Genomic DNA, 13,029 nt, shown 5'->3' with positions numbered 1-13,029 from the left:
CTCCCTCAAGCATATGGTAATGTTTCAACCCTTAGAATAACACCTTTAAAAGCCTATGTTAATTTTGGAAAATGTGTCGCAAATGCCAATTCATAACGTTTTATATATAATGTTTTGTTTGTGTGATTTCTGTATTTTATGTGTGATGCACCAAAGGTCAGGTGACTAAAGTGTGCTTAATAAATGGTAGCACTGTTTTTGATTAACCAAAGCAGTGAATGACCCGGCAATGCAATTTTAGATTGTTTTGCTGCACTGTACGATTCTTTAGTATCGCGCATTCCGCCATATTTTATGGTTATTACAAAGTATGATTCATGCTGCTATAAATTTGCAGACTTTTAACATCAGCAGTGCCCTCTCTAAAGATGTGTAAAGCGTTAGTTAGGTGTGTGTAATACTTGTCTTGCGGCTCTGGGCTGGCCCTTGTGTTCTGATGATTTTTCCCCATGTTTGAGCTGGCTGATGTTTCATCCTGTGCCTCTTCCTGAGTGTGTTTCTCTTCCTTTCTCTAAGATTGAGGAAACACCTGTCGCTCTCCGTGAGTTCCATTGTATAACATTTTATGTAGCTCAGAACTGTGTCCAATCTAGCGGACTATAACCACCCTGAACATCGCATTTTAATTGTGCGGTTTATTTGAAGAGCATTAGTTTTAATAATGTTTGAAACCAATCTATGCCCCCGGAATCCCGCTGCGGCCGCCCCGGAAGTCAGGCACGGTCGCCTGTGACGGGGGCGGGGCCACGTCCAGACCGGAAGAGGAGGCAGGCGGAGTTGATGCGTCTCGCGGCCCGGGGCTCCTGTGAGCGATGTAGAGTCCCGGGGCCGCGCTAGCAGGAGGTTGGGCGCCGCGTGCTGACAGCAGAGTCCCCGACATTGGCCAGGTAAGTTCCAAAAGGCTGGGGGAACTTGGTGCACGTGTGTGTGTGTATGCTCATGTGTGTATGTATGTGTGCGACGGTGACGGCGGGGGAGGGGGGGCCTCGGTGCACTTGTGTGTGTGTGTGCACATGTGTGTATGTGTGAGGGGGGGTGTCTCTGTATGTATGTATGTGCGTGCGTGCATGGGCGCTTGTGTGTGTGTCTGTGTGTATGCGCATGCGTGTGTGGTCTTGAGCTTCCCAGGAGACGCGCCTGGCCACAGCGCGCGCTCCAGTTTCAACTCGCCTCCAAGGCGATGCGCGCGGCCGGCACTGTCTCCTGGGAAGCACAGTCGCCAACAATAGATCTCTAGCGAGACACAGCGCTGACGCGCTGTGTTTTCGCTACGAGACCTAATAAAAACTGTGCTTTTTCCATTTCTAATCCTTTTTTTTTTAAACAAAAAAGATGTCAATAAATATAAATCCAAATCACTCTTATAGTGTCAACACATTTACTTGCAGCAGCTTCAGGGCACTCTGAGACGATGTTATAAGAGAGAACTGCAACAATTTCAGGATTAATAAGACATTTCTGAGACCACTACTAAACATGGCCCGTGGGCCCTTTAAAATATTTTACTGTTTTCTTTGGTATTTTAGATGAGGCGTTTGGACATTTCCGGACCTGAATAAACAGGGGGCATGTGGCTTTCTTTCCGGCTCTGCATGAAACCGGCACCTGCCTTGACAGCCTTCTACGAGAGTGTACTGTTAAAACACTTTCGTGAGTCAGGGAAAATGGAAGGCTGAGCTGATCTGGCCCTGCTAATGTTGAGAGCTGTTTGTGAAGCACAGCGCAATGACAATAAAATGCCACCTGTTTGCTATAAATGCAACGAAGGCACTTACTTTAATAAAGAAAAGCTACTAGTTAACTCTCCTAATAACTATACCAGCTGCCCGACAGCACAAAATTAAGGCTGACAATGAAAGAATGCAAGGCCTCTTTTTTGCGAATGATAGCGAGGCAGGAGTCAGTAAATCCTGGCGTACCAAGGGTGCCATGGGTCCCAGTGGAAACAAGCAAAAAATTAGACCTCATGTCACCATTTAAACAGTAGAGCACAGCTACGATTGGTGTCAGAGAGCACTGCATAGGCGCATGCAGTCGCACACATATAAAGACCTACTGGATCTGGGCGCGAATGACAAAGCATTATGATTCTCTGCTTGGATCCCGTGCTAAGCCATGATACATATACACAGTTAGTATCCTCCTCCACCTGCACTCAAGGCGAACATTCAAACTAACTCATGCAGAACTGCATTGTAAAATAAACACTTGTTTTTCGAGGCTGCTTTCCTTCCAGGGTCCCTGTTGCCTTTGTCTGTGCCTGCTCGAGGTTCATAAGCATGCTCTTGACACCTATGATCCGAGCACTGATACCACTTCAGAGGCCTACGGCAAGCACGGTTTGCATATAATTCAATACCCTCTAAGATCATGGCACACGCACATGGGTTCAAGCAGTCACCATCTCACCAACATACACATAGGTGAATGAAAGGGTAACCCCGCCCCCGATCTTCCTGCGGTAGGTACAAGCACATGAAGGAGAGTGGGCACTAGTGCACATGAACCCATGCTTGTGGACTCGTTCTTTCAGTGCCAGTCCTGACCGCAGGGATTTGAGCATCTGTGTAAGTGTACCCGGTCGTTATTTGCGCACATGAAAGTGCGCACCCGCCCTGTGCTCCTAGAATCAGATTCTAAACACAATGGTTGGTGTGTACTTCTGACTGTGCTAGTTCTTCCAGTTCCACGCCAAACCAGAAATGTGCCGTGCGGTGCCTCTGCACCAGTGAGGCCAGCTCGAAGTACAAACCACAAGAAAGACAGTTTTAATTATAATGAAGCATATGTTCCCTTGCACAAGTACTCCCCGCAGCAGCCGCACGTTTAAGAAAAAGTGCATTTGCATTAGTGCAAGTTCTGACCGCAAGGAAATGTGCTACTGTACTAGTGCTTAGGTCATGCATTGCAATCACACGCATATGTAGAGAGAGACACCATGCACACCGACGCACTTCTGTAGTGAATAGTAGTGATTGTTGTACACAAAAAACGTACGTTTTATGAGGAATTGTGTGACTCACTCGACTGACTGACTGTAGACACGATGAAGAGACACTCACTGACTGCTGCAGGCACGCACGAGGGTCTACTACACACTCTCCTCGTGACTCTCTCTGACTGTTGATGTAAGGGCACGCCAGGCGCGGTGACGTGGACATACAGCATGGGGAAATGGCCAATCACCACTCAATGGCTTAACATAAGCCACATGTGATTGGCCACACTTAGAAAACATCCACCACCCAAGCACCACCCAAGCGCGACACCAGTGCTGAAGTCTCTGAGGTGTCTCAGCCAATCCTGGCGCAGCGCTACCAGCACCACTGCGTCAGGATTGGCTAAAGAGCAGGCTTAATTCTGCCCATTGTAAGACCCGGGGGACCCGGGTCCCTGCCTGTTTAAGTGCTGTAGGGGAGAAGGAGGAGGAAAGGTACTACTGGGTGTGCGCATGCGTGGGCCAGTCGTGAAAATGACTAGTTAAAAATGCGCACACACAAGTGCCTGCTGCGCGCAGCGCTACCTATTTCTGCTCAGATGGCTGCAGAACAACTACCACTTTAACAACGAATGCCTTAACCACAAAGGCTAAACCACTACCAAAGCCAAACCACTATGTTCTGTACAACTTACTAAAGCACGAAAATTATCAATTTCCATATTACCCGAATCCATCACTACATTCTCTTAAACGCATGTTTGAAACCCGGAACAACAAATGTAATTAAATGAAACAAGTCTTTTTAATAGAACAATTTAAAGTTAATAATCTTTAAATTATCAAACAAATAATCGTTTATTTGAAATACAGACGAACCTTCAAAAAGACACGAATCAACGCTTAAAAACAATAAAATATAAGTCCATCATCTGTTTTGATGCACTAATTAAAACAATAGTAAAAAAAAGCAAGTTCTCACAGATAATATATATTTTTTAAATGGATTGCATGACATATTTTCATTAGTAAAAAGAATTGACAATTAAGACATATTAAAAACGGCCAACCCCCATTTCTTAACCATTTCAATTGTGACAACCATTCACATCGAGCACAGATCAAGATAGCATCATTGAAAAACAAACTAACAGTGCTATCTACTGGCCTAACACTATAAATTAAAACAAAGTATAATATATCCACAGCGTGATTAAAATCAAATACCTCACATCCCGTTCCTAATTGCAACTATTTTAATATAATTACACTTGCATTTAAGATTATTTTTTTAATTATTGACACCTCTGGTTTAGGAAGGTATGGTTCATGAAGAGTAGTAGTTAAGGTGGTCGTTGTTCGTGTATGTATGTATGTATGTATGTATTGGCATTTATATAGCGCACTACTTACCCGTAGGGTCCCAAGGCGCTTCGACCGCTGCGAAACCCTTCCTGGCTTCCCTGAGAGATGGTCAATTAATGGGTATCTCCAGGGTGAGGCCAGGCATCCCCGGCGGTCTGGTGGGGCCATTAGTGAAGATGAGGCAAGCTAATGCCCAGAGTTGCCGAGTGTGATCGCTGATCAGAGTGGGCACCGAGGCGAGAGAATTATCGAGTCCGCTGACCCTGGTCCAGAAACCTGCCGCGCCGGGAATCGAACCCTGGTCCCGGGCCGTCCTCTGCTCTCGGGTCTGCCGCCTCTAACCAGTGAGTAGAGGTTAAAGGTAAAGGTCGTTGTTGAGGATTTGTAGTTTAGAACACTTGTTGTTATGGATTCGTGTTTCAAGGTCGTTTCCCGTGGGTATATCTGCCAAAGAGGCACGCAGTGTTCACCGACCACAAAGCAACACTGGTGGAAGAGAACATCCTCTTGCAAGTGTCCAACTTCTTGGATTCCCTCTTCTGTGGAGTGGGAGGGACGGTTAGTTTGGCACATGGAGGCCTGGGCAACCAGGCTCTCTGGGTGGGCTGCTGGGTGAGGACGGTTGGGTCCCTAGGAAGCGAACGACGGCGGAGGAAAGCTGCTCTGTGCACTGGAGCCCCTGTAAAGGGCTTGGCCCATGCCCTGAGCAGGACGTCCTTGAGAGATTCATTAAAAGGGATGAGAGGCTGAAGCATCTCTGTCAAGATTTCTGGGGAAAGGTAGTGAAGCACACAAAGTAGTCAAAAAGTATGAGCAGTGATAAAGTACTCAAAAGTTCAAATATGCCTTAGTTATATTTAGTCTTCCCAAAGTTTTTCATAGTTCTTGTGGATAAAGCATAGCATTCAATAACGAACAGCAGCCGACACAGGTTTTGTCACCGAGACTTTTTCAAGGTTGAGTAGAACACATTGAGCCCAAATGCACAATGGCGTGAAGGGACAGTCGCTCTTTGAATTCTTTGATTTGTATATGGGACTTACTCGATGACTTCGGGTGTGGTGTTGAGCACCAGGAATGGCTCTGCATATAGGGCAGGGCCTTTCCACGAGACGGAGACCTGAAGCTTCACAGAGTCCAAGGAGGTCAGGGCTAGGACCTGAATCACCATGGGATTCATTGTCCGACAGTCGGGCAGGCTTTGGAGTCGTGGCCTCGTTCCAGGCACCCCAGGCAAACCAGGTGGGGGGTCTGTCAGAGACATCTGTCTGGAACATGAACCACAGTGTTTAAACCCCACAGGATTTTAGGCGTCCTCCCTATTTGCACACTGAGAGAAAAGCTCAAAAAAGGTTGACAAAATCTAAAAAACAAATAGTACAGAAATTGGACTGAGGTACTCTCTCCAAATCTGCGAAGATGGTGTGGAAGGAAAAGAACTGATGTCAGCGAGCTGAGGTTGCACCTATATGGGCACTGCATGCTAATCGCCGGTGACCTGATCGTTGCCACCTTCGGCGCTCAGAGGTGCTTCTCAAGATTTTCCAGATCTAATTTGACACCTGGGGACTGTTCTGAGGTAAGGAATTTGTGTCTAGAAGTCTCTATCAGATAACACAAGGAATAATTGGATGCCATTTCTCCAGACACAAAACTGAGGATTTGTGTGGGTCAGCCACTGAGAACTGCTGGTCACATCCTATGCATGCTTAAAGTTCATCGTTAACTCTTTCCGTGCTGATGACGGAACCGCTCCGTCATCAGCCGCGGTGGCGCTGTGCTGATGATGGAGCGGTTCCGTCATGGCCCGCTCGCCGTGCCTGCGCGGCGCGGATTCCGCGCCTGCGCTGGGCGTTCCATTGAGTGGGAGGGGCCATGCTCAACCGCGGCTGGTGACGGAACGGTTCCGTCACCAGCATGTGCACCCCGCACGGCCCCCCGCCCCCTTAGCACTGCGGCGGAATAGCCGCCGCAGTGAAGGTGTTAATGGCACACACAGAACAGGGACACAAGGTATTTTAACAACTCTCAGTTAGAACCAAAAGTGGAAGACAATCACTTCACATCCAGAAGGAAGAGAAACAAAAAAAAGAAAAGCTATCTGTTCACCCATTAAACCATGGATGTCCTGTAAGATGCTCAAAAGTTAGTAATCATTCAGTATATCATATGTCCATCTGTAAAAAAGAAAATGAAACCATATTGTCCCTTAAACTACTCAATGTAATGAAAGCCCACAGTTCATGGATCATATTGCAATCTCCCCAGACACCAACTAATAATGGTTGTGCGCACACACTAAAACCTTTAGATCATAAGAGCATGTTAAAGATCATGTGCTACATCTCCAAACTAAAATGCCATTGAAGCAGTTTACTTGCTAATAAAACTAACTATCAGGTATCAAGTCTGTACATCAAATCCTTCTCTATATAAATGATGTCTCCATTCAGGGATCCGTCAGTTCATATGTAAATGTATAACCTCAGCCCTCCTCAGAGGATGAAAAGTAGCAGAACAGCTTTGAAGCCATAGAGGCTAGCAGGAAGAACTGTTTTGGGGTGGTCAGTTGAAGAGATTGTTTAACATGGTTTAAACTACTACAGTGGCATTGGGGAGGGCAGCAGCTGAAAGGCTCTGTCTTTACTGGTAGGCAGTGGTTAGATGGGACCGGCCATCAGTCTTCCTGTCGATGGTGGACAGGGGAGCAGTAGGCGGCAGTCACGGGTTCACAGTGACATCCGGGGGGTGGTTTTAAAGGCGGGTGGAAAAGCATAACTGCTTGTTTCATATGGGTGAGAGTAGAGTGTAATGGATGCGTTAGTAGCAGGCCCCTCACTGTTGTCCTCGTGTACCGTCCCCCCCAATCTATGCCTTCCTTTGTAGCCTCCCTTCAGGACCTTTTGGCTACTCTGGTGGTAAACAACTCCTCTGTCCTTCTGCTCAGCGACTTTAACTTTTGGCCGGGCGATCCTAGGGAAGATCTTCCCTCTAAAGATTTTTCTGCCACCCTCCAGTGCTTAAACTTTACATCTCATGTTACAGTCCCTACCCACGCCCAGGGTCACATCCTGGATCAAATCTGGTCCTCACGTCCTGTTGTTTCACTGCCCTCCATATCCCCTTGTGTCTGGTCTGATCACTTTACTATTTCTTTCTCTATTCACTTGGGCGCGGTTGACAAGCCTCCTCTTCCGAAAAACATTCTAGCCCGTAATTGGAATCAGACCGACCTTGATTCCCTTTCGCTCTCCTTGGCTTCTTCTGCCCCAGACCTTACTGATCTTCCTCTCGAATCCCAGGTCAACACCATTGGCATATGGCTATCTTCTTCGTGTGATCTAGTTGCCCCGCTTAGAAAGATCAAGGCGGTCCGCCCCTACGATGCGCACAAATGGTTTTCTCCAGAGCTTAAAAAGCTCAAACTCGACCTCAGGCGGTCGGAACGCCACTGGAGACGGAATTACTGTCCCTCTTTGCGCGCCAAATATAAACTACTTCTCACTGAATATAAAAAAGCGATCCCAGTGCCTAAAACCGCATATTTCACTGAGAGAGTAGCTCTCTCTGCTAATAAATCTCGTGAAATCTTCTCCCTGGTCCACAATCTTGCTACCTCTGATCGCTCCACCCCTAGTCTGGTCCCCTCACAGTCCCTCTGTTCCTCACTTAATGATTTCTTTATCGACAAGATTGTGAAGATTAAAGCCAACCTCCCCACTGTGTCTCAACCCCGTCTCACTTGTCTTCTTCCTCCTCCCCCTTCCTCTTTCGCTCTCTTCCCTCCTATCTCCCCTGATTTATTTCTAAAACTTCTGATCAAAGTTAAATCTGGCTCTCCCGCGGACTGCGCGCGGGCACGGATTCTTAAAACTCTCTTCACCAACTGTCCCGCCCCCCCCTCTTGCTCTTCTCAATTCCTCTCTGGCTCTTGGTTCCGTCCCCTCTTCTTTTAAATCCGCTATAGTCCTCCCTATCCTAAAAAAAACTGGTATGGATCCTTCTCTCCCTTCTAATTTTCGACCCATTTCCCTTCTTCCCTATCTTGGCAAGATCCTGGAAGCCCATGTCACCTCCTGCCTCTCTACTTACATCGAGGAGAACGGCCTCTTGGCATCCCATCAGGCGGGTTTCCGCCCGGGCCACGGAGGCGGTGGTCCTTGCAGTCTTGGACGAACTCAAGGGGAAGGCCGACTCTAACCTCCCCAAAGCCCTGGTCCTTCTCGATCTGTCCGCTGCGTTTGACACGGTTGACCACTCCATCCTTCTTGACCGTGTCAGCGCAGCGGGCATTCGGGGCGCGGCCTTTTCTTGGCTCGCGTCATTCCTTCGGGACAGGTCCCAGGCGGTTCACCTCTCCCTTCTCTCCTTTCTAATTTTCGACCCATTTCCCTTCTTCCCTATCTTGGCAAGATCCTGGAAGCCCATATCACGTCCTGCCTCTCTACTTACATCGAGGAGAACAGCCTCTTGGCATCCCATCAGGCGGGTTTCCGCCCGGGCCACTTCACGGAGGTGGTGGTCCTTGCAGTCTTGAACGAACTCAAGGGGAAGGTCGACTCTAACCTCCCCCAAGCCCTGGTCCTTCTCGATCTGTCCGCTGGGTTTGACACGGTTGACCACTCCATCCTTCTCGACCGTGTCAGCGCAGCGGGCATTCTAGGCGCGGCCTTTTCTTGGCTCGCGTCATTCCTTCGGGACAGGTCCCAGGCGGTTCACCTCTCCGGCTTTTCTGCCCCTCCCCGCCCGGTTACTTGCGGCGTTCCCCAAGGTTCCTCTCTTTCCCCCCTTCTCTTCAACCTTTACATCCATCCCCTCATCACTTCCCTTCTTGAGCTGGGGGTCTCTGTGTACAATTACGCAGATGACCTCCAGCTCGTTTTCGACCTTTCTTCTACCCCTGATTCTCTCCCTAAGTTTTGTTCCACCTTAGTTTTTATTTCTGAGTGGATGAGCGCTAACCACCTGAAGCTCAACCCTGACAAGACGGAACTTGTCCTCACTGGTGGTCCCTCGAACCCTTGGTCTCCCGCACACTGGCCCCTCTCTTTTGGTCCCCCCCCCCTTTGCCCGCTTCCCCTGTCCGTACCCTTGGTATCAAAGTCAGCCATGACTTATCCATGCATAGTCAGATCAGCTCCGTTGTGTCTTCCTGTTTTCTCTCCCTCCGTCTTATCCGGAAAATTTCGCGGTTTTTCTCCATCGACGCACTCAAAACCATAGTCATGGCCCTTGTCACCTCCCGCCTCGACTATGGGAATGGCCTTTACGTGGGAATACTCGCCTACGAAACCCGCCGACTCCAGGCCATTCAAAACCAAGCTGCTCGCCTCATCCTCTCCCTCCCTAAATCCTCTCACATCACCCCTGTTCTCAAGTCCCTTCATTGGCTTCCTGTCCGTTTCAGATCTTTCTTCAAATTGGCCTGTCTAGCCTTTCGGGCTCATTCCCGCTCTGCTCCCCTGTTCATCACTTCTCTCATCTCCTCTCATGCCCCTAGCCGCACTCTTCGTTCCTCTTCCCTTTTTCTTCTGCATATCCCCCGATTCCGCAAATCCAGAACGGGGGGCACCCGGTTCTCAGTCCTGGCCCCCCAGTTCTGGAATAGTCTTCCACTCTCCATTCGCTCTATCCCCATCTACACTCACTTCCGCAAAGCCCTCAAAACCTTTCTTTTCTCTCAGGCATTCCCCTCTTAGTCTCCCTGGGTTCCCTCTGTGAGCTTTGATCAGGTCCCCAGCGCCAGGAAGCCGCTTGGCCGCAGTGCGCTTTACCAAATATTTTTTTCATTCATTCTTTCATTTCATTCATTCAAGAAGGCAGTGGTATGTGTTTAGAGGTGGTCAACTGAGCGGGCTTCGCTTGAAGGTGGGTCCTCAAGTAGGAGGATGTGTTTGGTGGGCCTTCTGGAGGCAGTGTTATGTAACTTTGCTGGAGGGCGCAGCAGCAGTATTTACTGATGTATGTAAATCGCCCGATGAAAGGGCGGATGTGACCAATGGAGGAACCAGAATCCTTTATTTATGGCTGGGGTGAGCCCCTGCAGTATGGCAGGTTGCTGGCCTGAGAGCTCTTGAATGACACAGAGAATGGGGGGCCCCTCCATGTACTTTGCCGGGGGGCCCCTCAAGTTTCGTTACGCCACTGCTCAGCCACTAAAGAATATTTTCCAAAGAGAACAGTAAATTACAAGGAACGTAGAGCCTGATTTAGAGTTTGGCAGATAGGGTGCAATATTCATTGTGTCATAGATTCTAAAAGCCTTGTGATACAGCAAACAGGACATCCAGCAGGTTTTTTGATGGGATACTCTCCCTGTCCAACTCTAAATTAGACCCTTAGCCTTTTGTCCATTCTGGATACCGAAAACACTCACAACGTGCTCGGGCACTGTGTGGCGAATGCATGAAATACGTCTTCCAACATACATTATGGATCACATTCCGGTCCAGCGTCTTCGTCTTCTGGAGTAGCTGCTTTAATCTCCTCCTGTTGGTTGACTTTTGAATTTTCAATCATCACTGTCTCTGTCCCCTCATGGATGACACGGTGGGCTGCTACAGTGTGCTTCCTTTGGGAAAGTCTTACTGTTGGGGACAAAAAAAGAAAGAGTGCATTCTAGAGTGCAATGTTGTAGCTTTGTAAAAACTCAGTACTGTTACAGAGACATAGGCAAGTCTGATTACATCCCTAGCACTATGCATGATTATTACGTTCCATGTCAGGATTGCATTGTTCTTCTCTAATACATAAACAGTAAAGGGTAAATCATAATAAAAATCAATGAAAACATTAGAGCACAATGACATCTGACATCAACAGAGATAATCACAATTTCTGTTGGATAAGGTAAGTGAAAATAATCTGTAGTGATGGCAAGAGCGACGGTCGTTCTAGAAACAAATCAGATATGCCGCTTGGAAAATTCATTTTCAAAAGTATGAGCAGACACAACTAAGCGAATATGCATTAATAAAAATAGGGGTACTGCTACATTGGAAGAAAAGTGGCAAACAGGCAGTACACTCAGAAGAGTACACCTTTGAATGAAAACTACAATCATGTTTAATAAAAAGCCATACACTGCCTCAAAGGTGTCAGTGCTGGGGTGATCTAATGCTAATTTGAGCAGAGCTGTAGTCAGAACACGCATAAAGGACAATTTTATCTGAGCTTAGTGTATCACCTGACCAGCTGTCCAAGGAGTATTTCTTTGTCCCCAGTTTCCGGTTATAATTTCAGCGGTTAATTCATATCAGTTCTGGCTTAGGGTAGGGCACCCATTTTGCAAAATATATTCCAAAGCAGGAAATATAGACTGTGTTCATAGGAATATCTTCAGAGCATTTGAAGACCACGACTGAATCATAAACAGAAAGTACAGTGTAAATGCTACATGTAAAAGGCAATTTTTATTTTTGAAGGATCTGTCCTAATATATCACATTTTCTACACCCCCTTTGTACTTCAATCCATGCCCACCTCAAGTGGCTCATCAGGTGCTGAGCAATATGAAATGATTTTCATGGTGTAGATTTTTTTTTATTATTTAGCCAGTTGGGCGATGCAATTTAATGTCTTAGTTTATATGAATAAATATAATGTACACAGACGAGAGGCTAGAAAAGATTTCTTTGTCACATATTCCAAATTCCACTATGAGCAAATGGGTTTTGCAAATGAAAATCGCCAATAACTTTGCTTCTGGACTCTTGATCTTTGGAACCCGGCTGTGGTAAATGTAGTATTTTCCATTGTAAAGCTCCTGGTTAAATGGTTTTTGACTGTAACTTCCAGTGCCCACCTTTTAAAATAAAGTTAGCTTCTGTGTACAGCTGGGAAAGAGGACTCTGGCAAAGTGGCTTAGACACATGCGCTCATGCATGCATTTATGCCGGCTACGCAAGAACGACTCTTGTCTGTTCAAAGGTAGCACTATGACAGAAGGAGTCCCAGACTAAACTGGAGGAACTGCATCATTCCTCCTGGGTAAAAGGTATCATGTGTAATACTTTCAGTGCAAACTGTCCATGTTAAATTGTGATCAGATTAACTCCAGATTCAAACATGATACAAGGGTCAATAGTGCTGCATTGTATATAAATTGTTGAGCCTTGATGCTATTAGGCAAGGGAGGCTCCTCCACGTATTATGAATACCATTTTATGTTTCTGCTTCTCGCGCTACAAGAAAGCAGAAGGGTTTGGTTGGGGGCGGGTGGGTGGGCGGTCCTGCTCCATGCAGGGGAGGAATGGCTTGGCCACTGTTGAGGGCGCTGACTGTTTGGTCGCCCCCTGTGCCGACCAAACCAGTCATAGGCACTCTCCCGTTTTCTCCATGTTGGCTGCATGCAGCTTGCATGGAGAAAACGGTATCCCCATCTATGCCTGTGCGGTTGGCACCCCAACCAATCACAACCCTGCAATTGCAGTGTTGTGATTGGCTTAGGGGAGGAGAGGGAGGCTGTCTGCTTCCTGTGAGGAGCAGAGAGAGGAGACACAATGCGGGACCGGAGGTAAGTTTTGATATATATTTTTTAAATTAGCCTTCCCCTCACCTTGCGACACCCAACCCCGCCACCCACAAGTCATACAAGTCCTTTTGAAACATCTGGATTTCTTACCATATTCTTTAAGTGGATATGCCTCTCTGAAGAGACTCATCCCATCAGTTACCTGACTGGAGAAATTAATTACTCTGCTGCACTGGCAGACAGAAAAAAAATC

At 47.3% G+C, this 13,029-nt stretch overlaps 1 protein-coding gene across 2 annotated transcripts in view; it reads right to left on the bottom strand.

The window, feature by feature from the left end:
- Positions 1 to 13,029, bottom strand: part of CFAP91 (cilia and flagella associated protein 91) — a 431,267-nt gene that overhangs the window by 15,168 nt on the left and 403,070 nt on the right. For both annotated transcript variants that reach the window (XM_086933540.1, XM_086933541.1), the window contains one exon: positions 10,732 to 10,890. In XM_086933540.1, the coding sequence (XP_086789666.1) occupies positions 10,733 to 10,890 (158 nt within the window). In that variant the 3' untranslated portion in view covers position 10,732. The remainder of the gene's footprint in view (positions 1 to 10,731; positions 10,891 to 13,029) is intronic.

The sequence above is a fragment of the Lissotriton vulgaris genome, chromosome 8 (genome assembly GCF_964263255.1).
Source record: "Lissotriton vulgaris chromosome 8, aLisVul1.2, whole genome shotgun sequence".
NCBI lineage: Eukaryota > Metazoa > Chordata > Amphibia > Caudata > Salamandridae > Lissotriton > Lissotriton vulgaris.
The sequence above is the reverse complement of the archived record's forward strand: the minus strand, read 5'-3'. Positions and strand labels throughout refer to the sequence as shown.